At 41.5% G+C, this 13,033-nt stretch overlaps 1 protein-coding gene across 1 annotated transcript in view; it reads right to left on the bottom strand.

Annotated features, from left to right (window-relative positions):
* LCP1 (lymphocyte cytosolic protein 1) overlaps positions 1-13,033 on the bottom strand; it is a 52,282-nt gene that overhangs the window by 16,916 nt on the left and 22,333 nt on the right. The window contains exons 5-10 of the mRNA XM_042919832.1: positions 12,004-12,136; positions 9,455-9,536; positions 7,446-7,611; positions 5,484-5,626; positions 3,148-3,243; positions 1,386-1,581 (exon numbers count right to left, since the gene is read on the bottom strand). Coding sequence (XP_042775766.1) covers positions 1,386-1,581; positions 3,148-3,243; positions 5,484-5,626; positions 7,446-7,611; positions 9,455-9,536; positions 12,004-12,136 — 816 coding nt within the window. The remainder of the gene's footprint in view (positions 1-1,385; positions 1,582-3,147; positions 3,244-5,483; positions 5,627-7,445; positions 7,612-9,454; positions 9,537-12,003; positions 12,137-13,033) is intronic.

The raw sequence follows: 13,033 nt of genomic DNA, 5'->3' as shown, positions 1-13,033 counted from the left end.
TGGGTTCTTTTTTTTTTAATTATTATTACTGTAATAAATTCTTGAGCAGGGCAGAGATATAATGAAGGTGGTGTCGTGATGTGCCTGGCAGCAGTGTGCGAAATTACTGAAAGGCAATGTGCATTTAAATTAAATACGCAGAGGGGACGGGGTGCGCCATTGGCACATGGGCACGTTCAAGTGCTTGATAAACAGAGGACCAGGCCCTTAAGACCTACTGAACTGGGTGGTGTATGATTTAATAAGAGCCCAGAAAGCAGTAAGGGAAAACAATCTACAAGCCATACTGCAGGAAGAACTATTAGTATTTACTAATTCAGTAGATTTAGAGGTGAAGAAGAGGAAAATATCAAAGCAGGGTTTTGGGGAGACAAAAAGTGGTATGATTAGTGAAAATGGAGTTTCTAAAGGAGAGTGGGTGGGCTGGCCGGAGGGCAGAAAGGCGATGCTGGGAGCGGGTGGGGGGCTGGGGGGATGATCAATTCTGTTTGGAGCATGCTGAATTTCAAGCGATGGCGGAGGGACCAAATGGGGATGTTCTAGAGGCAGCTGGAAGTGGCTGATTAGAGGCCTTGATATATGTACTCGGTAGTCAACAAAATGCCTGGACCCCTGACCACAATTTATCAAATGATTCAAATGCACCACTGTTGGAATAGATTGATTTTGCACATCCAGCTCGGGTAAAGCATCGCAGAGAAAAACAAAAACCAAAAAACAAAAACAATCAATACTTCAAATCTGGATTTCCTTTCTTTGGTGATATTCATTTAATATCAATTTTGTCTTGATTTTTTTATTTTGGTCTCAATATTGAAACTAATTCATGATGGAAAAAAGAACCAGACTATAGTTACATATTCAATCTTAGGGCACTAACCCCCAAATTCCAACCATCAGAGATGCTGCCTCAAAACTTTACTCTTCTCCACCCCCCCCACCAATCCAAATTGAAGTAAGAAAACAAAAACAAAAACCTCACTAAACACCTCTTAGCATTAAGTTAAATATTTTCAGATGAAGAGTGACTGCAACCTCTTACCTCCAGGAATTAACACTCAGTCCATTAAGTACATAAATTAGGTTTTTGGAACTCAGAATTTATTTCATCCTATAATTAAATGCATTGTCTTCCGTAAAACATTTAATTCTGGTAATGGATGAAGCCTATGTATAATGAATGTGACATAATGGTACTTGATTATTTCTGCTAGGTTGTAATTGACTTGGTTAATCTATTTATTCTCTTTGTTATATACCAGAGAATTGATGACCTTCCCCAACATGTGAGGGGTTCCCATTTGCTTAGCAGGTAATTTCAAACTGCCCTTGAATCAGAATTGTGAATGCCTTTCTGAACCTGTAAGTGACAGGTTTCCAGTTACCTTCAAGGGCCCCCCAGTCGATGTCCTGGTTCTCTGGTTTGTGCAGGGCAGGGTATCTGTTAAAGAGGTTGGCGATGAAAGCCAAGTTCAACTTGGGGTTCCCTCGAACAACGTCTGTGGCTGTGACAAACTGCCGGCAGCCCAGTCTCTCTGCCTGCTGCAGCATGCATTCTGCCCTCTGGATGTCATCCTTCTCCTGTAACGACAAAGGTCATGTCAAGGCTGGGTCAAGACCCTCCATGCACAAAGTAGGCAGGGAACATGAAACAGTAACGGGAACCACACTGAAACCCTCAGGGCTTAACCTCAGATAGACACTTAACCACAGCGTATTATTACTTACGTTTGCCTAAACTGAAATCAGCAAGTTACAAGTAAAACGAATCTCAGAAATTGAGTAACTGAATCTCTCATCTCTATACAGAACCACTTCAGATGAATGCTTGGTTGTCCTGTCTTTAAAGAGAGTCTACAATCTTATCATTTAAGTTGATCTTAATTATTTTCTGTGATTAAGCTTCCTTTTATTATTTGCTTGCACAGAGTCCGTGAGATTGTGTCTACCAGCAGTGTTCATGGGATCATCAAAAATTATACTCCTATTCTCAGTTCATCGAAGACATTTACACCTGTCACTAAGAACTTCTGATTAGTGTAACCACCTTTCCCAAACTGAGTTGGTATACTTGCAACTCGAACAAAATAAAATGTGCTCAGTTAGGTGAGCCACATAGTTATCATTGATAGGTGAGCGACATAGTGTCACTGATAGACAAGCTATATAGTGTCATTGAGAAGGACATAAGAGCAGTTTGGCTTTTGTAAACTTCATTGAGGATTTGATATATTAAAAGTCTATTCAAATAGTTCTAGAGGATCTTCAGTCCTTTGTAAGTAGACGCTTACTAGAAGGTAAAGTTCCGTTAAAATGCGGTCCACCATTCTTAAAATTCTTAAGAGTCTATGAAACCACCAGTTTTCAGAAAACAGAACTTAAATTGATTTAATATAATGCTTTATTAGATGACACTGTACATGATACATTTCACGAGCTCCTCATTCAGAAATGTGTTAACTTTAACGTTAACTGATTGGACTTAACTCTAATGATAGCAAATGAGGCACAAACATGGATAAGGTAAACTCTCAAGGTCAATACCAAAGTGGTGGAAAAACTAAAGTCTGTGTTGACTGTTTTTAAGAATCCTCAAACTAGACACTTCTAAGAACTCGTACAATCCTACCCAGCCCTTTTCTCCTATTATCCCCACTGATGTAGTCTTTCCTTATTATTACCAGAGGAAAAGGACCCCAGCCTTGGGTCCAATAACTTCCAATAATCTGTCATATATATGATCTCGGACATATTAATTAATCCTTCTCAGACGCAGTTTTTTCAATGACAAAGTGATAGTTTATTTATCTGCCTAAATATCCCCCTGGTTTCTAGAAATAATACTCAGGTACCTAAAAATGAACCTAATGATCCCTCTTGGTGCTGTTGAGTGCTATTCAATGACGAGACACATACAGAAGTGTGTGGCATTGGATTGGTATTAGTTTCTTTCTTTCCTTAACGTCCATTTTCAGATTCCATTTCCCACAATTGTTATCCCAAACCATTAACTGTTGTTAACGGCCTTAGCAGGGCTTTATGCAGAGATATCCACTCGCGGAGCCCCGGAGTCAACGTCATGCGGGGCGACAGAGCTCCCAACAACAATATCATGTCCTCTAAATGCAACTTTGGACACGGCCTTACCCTGAGTCCTGACATGTCAATAACAACAGCGGGAATACCTTCTTCATCTCCTTTCGGAGCCACCTGTTCAAGCAGGTGGTAATAAGCTTTTGAGTCCTGTGAGAAATTAAGAAATTACAATTTCAAAACAGCGCAGCTAATTACATACTTAGCACGACAATAATTTCCCCAAAGCAAACATATTCTATTTTCTTATTGGACTGTCATTCGAGAATGCAACTTAATTAACAAAGCTGGAAACATTCACTAATTTGAATTTTCGATTTGTCTGTTTACATACCATATTGGACTTTCTTTGTAAAAGGAGTGTAACAAATATACGACATACACACAAGGCAATCCAAAGAGGCAAATGCCACTCTGTTGTTCTTAGGGGAGAAAAATACTTTATGTATATGTATTAAATTGTATACAGAAAAATATATATACCTTTATATTGCTGTAGAAGTCAGTCAGCTAAGGTTTAATTTAAAAAAAAAAAGTGACAGGAAAAGGAAGCAGAAGTTTAAAGCAGAGTTTAAAAATACATTTAAATGGACAATCAGCAAAAGAAAAAGAAAGATTTCAGAGACAGAAGGTTGAAGCATTCACAAACAATCTTTACATAAAAGGAGATATTACTACGACAAGTGCATTTAACGTTTACCACAAAGTTGAAAAAGACGGCTAAATTTTTAGCAGATTGGATATACTAATAAACCTTTCTCACTCACTCAGGGGCGGGTGTTCTCCCCACCTGTGCTGACTTCGTATGATTGAAACCCCCCAAAGTTGCCAGATGCTCTGACATACGTCACAGCACTGACCTTGGACGGGATACAGCTGTTCTTTGATCACAGGCACAACCCTTGTATATGCTCAGCTTGCTAGTTCCAATGGTTATTATTCTAAAAAATGCAGTTTTTAGTGATGGGAAATCAGATACATTTATGGCTCAGATAAAGCAGCCTAATTTTGGGATGAAAAGCTTGAAAATTCTGGCTGAAACAGGTGCAGAGCTTAACTGTTGGGACGAAAGGAAGATAATGCTGCTGTCCGGCTCCAGTTAAACCCCTCTTTGGTTGGTGGTAGCTAGACTATTAATAACTAGTGAAAATTGTAGAGTTAGAAAAATTAATTTTGCATGATTAGCTTAGGTCCTAAAGAATCTGGGACTTCCCATCTAGAAGCTTCAGTCTAACTGGCACCAGGCCTGGCAGCCACTGAGTCCACAGCAGGGGGAAGCTGTCACTTAAAGAAATATAAACCTGGGTTGACTTTTGGTGAGCATGTGACCTTTCCTCCAGCTCTTGGGAGAAAATTCTTTAGCTTTTGAGAAGGCGGAGACTGAAATGTTTTTCTCATGCTGCACCCTAGCATCTCACACCGTTTACTACTAGGGAGTGCCTTATGATCTTCCTGACATCTCCTTAAGCTCTTTCTACCTCAGCACATCCGTCTTCAATGTCAACACCTGTCCTTCACCTTGACGTGGAACTTTTCACCAAGTTTTGAAACAGTGCATGCTTCCCTCAGCCTTTCCCCCCTTTGGATCTCTGTTGTGGGACTGCCCGCCCTTCTACATGCCCTGGGGTGAATTCTCATTGCAGATGGTTTCCAGGATCATTAGCTTCTAAAAACCACTCTGGTTTCTGCAAATGAAAACCTTTCAAGAAATCCGCGAGTTGTTTTAGAGAGGCAGTAAGTCCGATGGTCAAAGATGGGGGCCATGGAGTCCCCGTGACTGCCGGATCTGAATCCTGATCTCGTTCCCCAGCTATGCGAACTTGAACCATGTACCTAAATTCTCTTTAACCTCAGTCTCCTTATCTGTCAAATGAGAAAATAGTAATTTTTATCTCAAAGGTTTATTGTGAGGATCACATGAGCCAATGCATGTATAAAGCAGGTAGGACGGTACCTAGCGTGCACGAGATACTGTGATTGGTATTCTTCGCGTAATTCGAAGAGTAATCCTCATTTTTTTTTTTGAAAGGCTTCTCATCTGATGCTCCCACTGATAACATGAGAAAGGCATCACAGTCCTACACGTACCCTCCTCCTTGAAAAGCCGTCTTACCTCTCGCCCTTCCCTCCCTCCACTTGCTGACATTCTGGCTCCGGACAGGCCCATCTCCCTTGGAGGCCGCTGCATCCAAGTCACTAGGACCTTGGACAGATCTGCGTGGGGCCCCAAGGGAGAGCGGCACAAGGACCCTGGACAGGATCGAGCAGTTCCCAGGACACCAGCCACCCTCTCACTAACCCTAGCGCTTCTGAAGTGACAGAAGGTAGCCTCGAGTCTTTGCCTTTTCTCCACTGACGCCCAATCCCCCTTCCCTGCACACGCCTCCTACCTTGATGTCTGTACTGAAGTTGCTGATTTTGTTGCAGCCTGCGTTTTCCAGGTGGTAATTAGCCCACCTCAGCAGGAGCTCCTCAGGGGAGAGTTTCATCAGGTCTTCCAGACTCTCCCCTTCTCTCAAAAGAGCAATCAGAGCTGAAGAAGGACAAAAGCCGAAGAAAGATAAATCCAGGGGATAGCTGAGGGGGGCAGTTACAACTTTCACTGGGCTCTTCCGGAAAGCCAACGTGGCAATGTTATTTCTCTGGGGTAAAGGTACTGATAAGCCTGTCCCACGGAATAAACGCTTTATGATCATTCCCTGAAAAGAAATGTAAGGTATTGCGAGCTTATCTATTGTCCTCATTTTTCAGGTGGGAAAGGCAAGTCGCCAGTGAATGTCGAAGCTGTGCCTAGGAGCACCAGGGCAGGGACGCAGAAACAACCAAGACTACCGGCTCAGAACGCTCCTCTGGCTCCATCGGACCACGTTTCACAATATGCCAACAGTTTTGCTTTGAAGAGATCGATTTCATAATAATGACAATTGTGGGGCACCTGGGTGGCTCAGTCGGTTAAGCGTCTGACTTCGGCTCAGGTCACGATCTTGCGGTTCGTGAGTTCGAACCCCGTGTGGGACTCTGTGCTGACAGCTCGGAGCCTAGAGCCTGCTTCGGATTCTGTGTCTCCCTCTATCTCTGCCCCTCCCCTGCTGATGCTGTGTGTGTGTGTGTGTGTGTGTGTGTGTGTGTGTGTGTGTGTCAAAAATAAGTAAACATTAAAAAAATGTTTATAATAATGACAACTGTCCTCTCGCTATTCCCATAGGTGTTTTGTATTTCAAATGCTCGCTCGAATCATTATTAGCATCTCAAAAAGTGTAATCAACTCTTTCCTCTATTTTTCCCTGCTGAATAAATGGGTTTTGCTCGGCTAGAAGGTCTAAATGCAGTTGAGGTCATAATTTACAAATCAATATTCTTTCTCGTGGGTTCTAAGTTTCCTATTTGCTTTTTCTACTCTATATCATGCTGAATATATTGGTCTAAAAATAGCAACCCAGGATTCTTCAGGGGTTATTATGATTTGGAGATAGAAATTAGAAAGTATATATAACTAAAGATTAGAATCTGGCTACAGATTTCATATTCTTGGGATCTGTACCAGAAAACTAAAAGGTAACCCTGTTTTTTGTATGATTCTTTTTTTTTTTATTCAATTTTGGGATCTCCTTTACTTCCAGGAGGATTATACTTCCCTATCCTTTTATTTTATTTTATGTTAATGTGAAATTTATCGTCAAATTGGTTTCCATACAACACCCAGTGCTCATCCCAACAGGTGCCGTCCTCAATGCCCATCACCCACTTTCCCCTCCCTCCCACCCCCCATCAACCCTCAGTTTATTCTTATCACAATCTGCTGCTTCTGTCTAAACAACGGGGCTGTGATTGTTTAAATGAGAGAGGGTGCCGAAGCAGACAGGCTAAGACTGACAGCTACAATATTTAGCTGAGAACTCTGAAACCCTCAATGCAATCCTCCACAGTCTTGGTTAAGAAATAAGACCACGTTTCTCCTCATCTGGTGCTGTCACTGCAGTATATGAATGAGAACTGCTTCATAAAACACAAGTTAAAAGAAGTCGTCTATTTTGTTACAAAGTATTCTAAAGGCAAAGTGAACCCAGAAAAGCTCTTGAGGTTGGATCCCAGACAGCCAGACTGAGCTCTAGGTTCTAAACAAGCATTATTATTAGCCTGTGGTCTTAAAAAGCTTTTGCTCTGTCCTTTTAAAAAGCCTGGTCAGTGTGGACAGAAACTGTTACATTAATGCAACAGATTCAATATAACCACAGTTTTCAAAAACTGGGGATTCTGGGCTTGAGTATTCCTGACATCTTCCTCCTACAGCCCCCCACGCATCCATTAATAAAAAGCCACGCCATTAATAACATCTGTGGCTTAGTTCATACCTTCATTTCTGCTGAGTTCGATGTCCGCAAACAACCCAATCTTGATGACCTGCCACAGAAGTCCCAGGACCAGGTAAGGCTTCCCCTCCTTCAAGTCCTCAGCCCCGATGTTAACCACGTGGCATCCAATGGCTGAGGCAGAATTCAGAGCCAGGTTCAGATTCTCCTGAGGGAGGAAAGTTGTACAAATTTCAGTTTTGACTTTGCAGATGGCAAAACGGTCGACAACAATGTTTTGCTTCTGGAAAGTTCACAGGTCTAGAGGCCTGGTCTTCACTAGACTTTAACATCGAAAAAAAGCAGTAACACCTGAAAGAGGAAATCTTTCAGAGAAACCCAGGCACTGGGCTTATAAGCGGTGTCTGTTCAATCAAACCGGCTCCCTGAGTTGAAGGCCCACCCTGGGCCGGAGGAAACTAAAGAGTGTTCCATTTTTCTATTTTGCCCTGTGATGGAGCCTACCCACTCAACATCCCCACTGGGCCAGACAGAGAGGGGTACCTTTGAGGGTGGTCATTGTCTTGTCACTGGCTATCATTAATAGCACAAGTGTTGATGTAAATCAAGGTCATAAAAGAGAGTAACAAAACAGCTTTTTGACTTTCAGATTGGGTATTAAGGGAATGAAAAAGATAAAAATCAAATTCCTGGGAAAGAGAGAGTGGTGTTCACTAAGACAATTTACTGAGTATCCATAATACTAGGGACCTTAAGTACACATACACCTACACACACTCACACACACATGCACACATACAAATATAGACCACCTGTTCTTTTTTTTTTTTTAATTTTTTTTTAACATATATTTATTTTTGAGACAGAGAGAGACAGAGCATGAACAGGGGAGGGTCAGAGAGAGGGAGACACAGAATCCGAAACAGGCTCTAGGCTCTGAGCTGTCAGCACAGAGCCCGACGCGGGGCTCAAACTCACGGACTGTGAGATCGTGACCTGAGCCGAAGTCAGCCGCTCAACCGACTGAGCCACCCAGGCGCCCCTAGACCACCCGTTCTTAGAACTAGCAACAACACACGTGATGTATCTCAAACACGGTTGGAATAGAATCAATGACATTTTCAGCCTAGAATCTATATCCTCTTCTTGGGTCCGCAAAGGAGAAGATTTTGAGGTAGGGATGTACAGAAGTCGTTTTTATGACAAACTAAAAACGAAACACAGGCTACCGGTGACTTGGAACTATTGGGGGGGGAATAAAGTGGGGTTTTGCCTTGGTGGAGAGCTCAAATGATGAATAAAAACACCGTTTCTATTTATGGCCAAGATTAAAATTTAACCTCAAGGTTAAATTTAACAGTAAGCACGTTCATATATGGTTAATCATCGTTCTCACTTTGGTTACCCCTCGCATGTTAAAAGTACACGGCGTTGCTTACGCCAAACGGCATAATATATTGTTCATGATTTAAGTAGTGAGACACGGTTCCAGAACGAGAGAATCACAATAATGTTAAAACGTTGGGACAGAACATAGAAATACGGCTTACTTAACCACTGGTTACCGTTCCAGTTAATTCACAAATTGAAGGCATAAAACCAGGTTATATTTATCACACCAGTGGCCGTGGCCAATACCACTGGGAGGCTGCCAGAGCATTTCCCGTCTCTCAGCCCTTCAATTCTTAGAAAGGCTTATCTTTTCAGCTAAAATGCTGCATGTTTGGCATCAGCTCAAAGATAAACTGCTAGGGAAAGTCTGAGTTGAAACTTTAGCCAATGTGAATTGTATTCATAATTGCCAAAACAAACGACGCCCGGCCACTACTGCTAATGTCCCACCAATGGTCCCCCTCCCCGGCCCCCCTGCTCTGTTAATGAAAGACAAAAACAAAACGTCTTTCTCTGTCCCGCTAGTCATGACAAATCACCAGCCGCAAACCTGAGTTCTGGAATAATGGCCAAGCCCCCGGAAAAGGCTGACTCTGCAGTTCCGGGGCTCACGCATCCCAAACACAATCCTATAGTTCGGTAACGGAGAGAAGACCTACCTGAATGGTGAAGGGGGTGAGTTTCTTTTTGTTGATTGTTCTTTCATCAATTGTGTCTGGCACTGAGAGGTTGATCATTTTACTGAGAAAGAAACAATTAAATTAAAGAAAGCTGGCTTCCGAATGACAGAGTCCAGTAATATTGAATTTGAATTCTAGCAATACCAGAAGCACGTAAGACCACGATATAATTCGTGTGACCCAGTGTTTCGATATCAAATCAGTTATGCGATTTTGACTAGATTCACACTATCTATGGGAAAGGTTAATGTTCCTGAAGTCATACTAATATACTGAGGCAGGCAATAAGGACCCCGCTTTATTCATGTACCTAACAAGCTGCGAAATCATCCTGGTTTCTTTAGCATATTAGGAAATTCTGGGTAGAAAGCCAAGGCAAATTCACCAGGAGTGCTTTGCTTTCTCAGCTGTGAAAATTGTCCCCACTATATAAATGACCATCTATACACTTCTGAGCTCATGTAATGTCGAAATTTCTATCTGACACTTGGTGGAACTCTATACTTTTAATTAAGTGGATGATAAAATGTTTTATACTCTGCTGTACCTGTTACACCCACTGTTGTATCAATGCTGGAGAAATTTCACCCAGGGAAGTGTCTAATATATTGATCAGACATCTGCAGTGAGCAGTTATTATTTATGAAAAACTGATTTGACTCATTTAGCATTCATTTAACAACTTCAGTGGAGCATAAAAAATACATTTCCTTAGGTCACCTCCACTTTATTTAAAGAAACGAAGTTGAAAAACCAAATCCAAAGGAACAACAACAAATTCAAAGACTTGTAAACTTGACCCTGGCTATTTGTGTCTAATGAGAAATCAGCATTAACATTTTTTCCTAACAATTTTTATGCAACTGCCTTTTTTTGGGGTGGCCTTTAAAGATGTATTTCCGTAAGTTTGTCATGTGTGTGTGTGTGTGTGTGTGTGTCTGTTTCCATATATTTAAATAAAAGATACTTTACTGCGATTCAGGCAAAACCAACCCCTAAATTATTATTTGAAAAATCTGAAGCTGTTGGTGAACTAGAAGCCTTGGGAAATGGTAGGAGGGAGGGGTGGTTCAGAAAGTATAAGGTAACCTTGCTCTTGAAAAGCTTATGGTCCAATTATGGAGACAAAATATATCGATATGAAAAGTTACCCAACAGTCCAAAAGAAGAACATTATGATGGCTCCCAAAGTACCACGAATATGCGCTTTAAGAATCCATTGAAGGGAGAGACCACCGGAGGATTGGAATAGACCAAAAACTATCATGGTAAATGGATTTCCATAGGAGGATATGATGGGAAGGGCATTCTTTTTTTTTTTTTTTTTTTAGAATATGTTTATTTTCAGGTAGAGTGTGTGTGAACAGCGAAGGGACAGAGAGAGACAGGGAGAGACAGACAGAATCCCAAGCCGGCTCTGCACTGTCAGCACAGAGCCCGACGTGGGGCTTGATCTCACGAACCATGAGATCGTGACCTAAGCCAAAACCAAGAGTCAGATGCTTAACCAACTGAGCCACCAAGGCACCCCCATGGAAAGGCATTCTTAAAAAGGAGAATAAAAGGCAAAGCCACAGTTACAGTTATGAGCAGGACGTGTACGGGGAAGAGTAAGTATGGTTGCTGATGTAGCCATTCCCGCAGCCATTCACTCAGTGTCCCACGCTGGGTCCCTGAGTCATGGGGGTCTTGGGAGGTAAAGCTAGCAGGAGACTGAGGGAAGATGATGGGGTGCTTTGTGGGCCAACCGAAGGAATTAGGATTTGCTCCTGCCTACATTTTGTATGTCTTTTTTTTTTTTTTGGCAGTTGAAATTTTTAAAAATGAAATCTCATGGTGAACTCTAATAAATAAAATACCAAAAGCAGAATTGCCCTGCTTAGAGCAGGGAAGAGGGGGTTTTAAATCTTGCCCATCCATCCTTCCCTTCAACTCCTGAGCTCACCTGGGATTGGCTATTCCAAGCCCTTTCTTTCATTAATACGGTGTCTTACAATGGCATTAGAAGCTGCTAAAGCAAGAGCTACAGAAATATTTCAAAGACACCATGAGGACCAATTGTTGTAGAGGTCTTCCGCAAACAGAATGCATTCCTCTTTTTCCAGGTGTCCTCAGCATTTGAATTGCGTGTTTGTACGTACCACTCAAAAGTCTCTGCATAAGGACTGGCACTGGGTTGCTTCAATCATCACGCTGCTATGCTGAATCTAGGTACTTTCAGATGAAGCCAAGTGGCATATGTTCCAAAAGTAATTGCTTTTGACCTTGTATTATTGTATCTCCACCTGTGTTTGTCTGCATACTGTGCATCCCTCCCCTCCAACCAAGCAACAGCAGCTTTACGTGTCTCGTTATAAGTTGCTTTTGAAATTAGTTTGCTTTCCGGGACCTGCCAAGTGCAAGTGCAGAAAGCATTTCAAGTCCCGCTGAGCGCCAAAGGACGCTGGCCTAGGATAAAGACAATCAACTGCCGGTATTCCAGAAAATTCCAGGAAGGTCTTAGAAACCAAGAAGGAAGCGTTATTTACCAAAGGACAATGCCATCTCCCACGGCACTGAAGAGATCATTTGTGTTTGGATTCATTGGGATAACATGTCGACAGTCGGGGTCATTTTCCAGGGCTTTGTTTATCCAGTTGACAAAGGCAAACTTCTCTTCCTCTGCAAGTAAATGATAAAAATGGCTTATTTGCAAAGTGAAAATCTGACATAAAATTATGTACATGGATCTCAGATTGCCATGCCCAGGAGAGCCATTGAGATGCTATCTGGTCCCTTATCCTATCATCTTACGTTGATTGACGCTGAAAAATCTCAGTGACTTGGGGACCAGGCACAGGACCTCTATTCACTCCAAGTCATTAAACATATGGCAAGCAGATTTAATAATATCTAATTATTATATATTAGATATAATAGATATATAACATGTAACTATATTTGTAAACGTTAGAGATATGTTTTATTTATATTTAGATACAATTTAAATATGAATGTCATCTAATGCTTACAGGATAAAACTCAGCGGCTGCCTTCAGCCCAGCCAATTTAAATGTGAGATGATCACAGATAATCCCTACAAAATCTTTGAGCTTCTGTATATAATTGTTATGAAATAAAATCCTGTGTGATATAATCTTTCTTTCTTATCAATAAAGCTGCCAGAAGTTGATTTCAGAAGTTTTAATGAAACCTCACGCTATGCCTTACAGCCCAGTACGGTGTTTCCCAAATTGTGTGTCACTGGAAACACAGAAGAATCCCGAGTCACCAAAGTTCGAGTCTTCATTGTCTTGAATATTCATAATGCATATTTATATGATTTCTGTATTTAAAAGTAAAAGGTTAAACACTGCCTTCACGATCACAAATGGTACTTAACCATGAACTTATCTTTAAGATCCACTAACGTGTTAAAGAACTCAGTTTGGGATTCGTTGGATTACTGTACCGTTTGAATTTTTAATAGTTTCCATTAGGGCTGTTGGATGGCAGCCTGTAAAATAAATACACAGCTTCCTTCCAAATCAGTAAAAACATAATATTCGTGACCCATCA

The sequence above is a fragment of the Panthera leo genome, chromosome A1 (assembly GCF_018350215.1).
Source record: "Panthera leo isolate Ple1 chromosome A1, P.leo_Ple1_pat1.1, whole genome shotgun sequence".
Taxonomy (NCBI): Eukaryota; Metazoa; Chordata; class Mammalia; order Carnivora; family Felidae; genus Panthera; species Panthera leo.
This window is presented reverse-complemented; position numbering and strand designations above follow the sequence as displayed.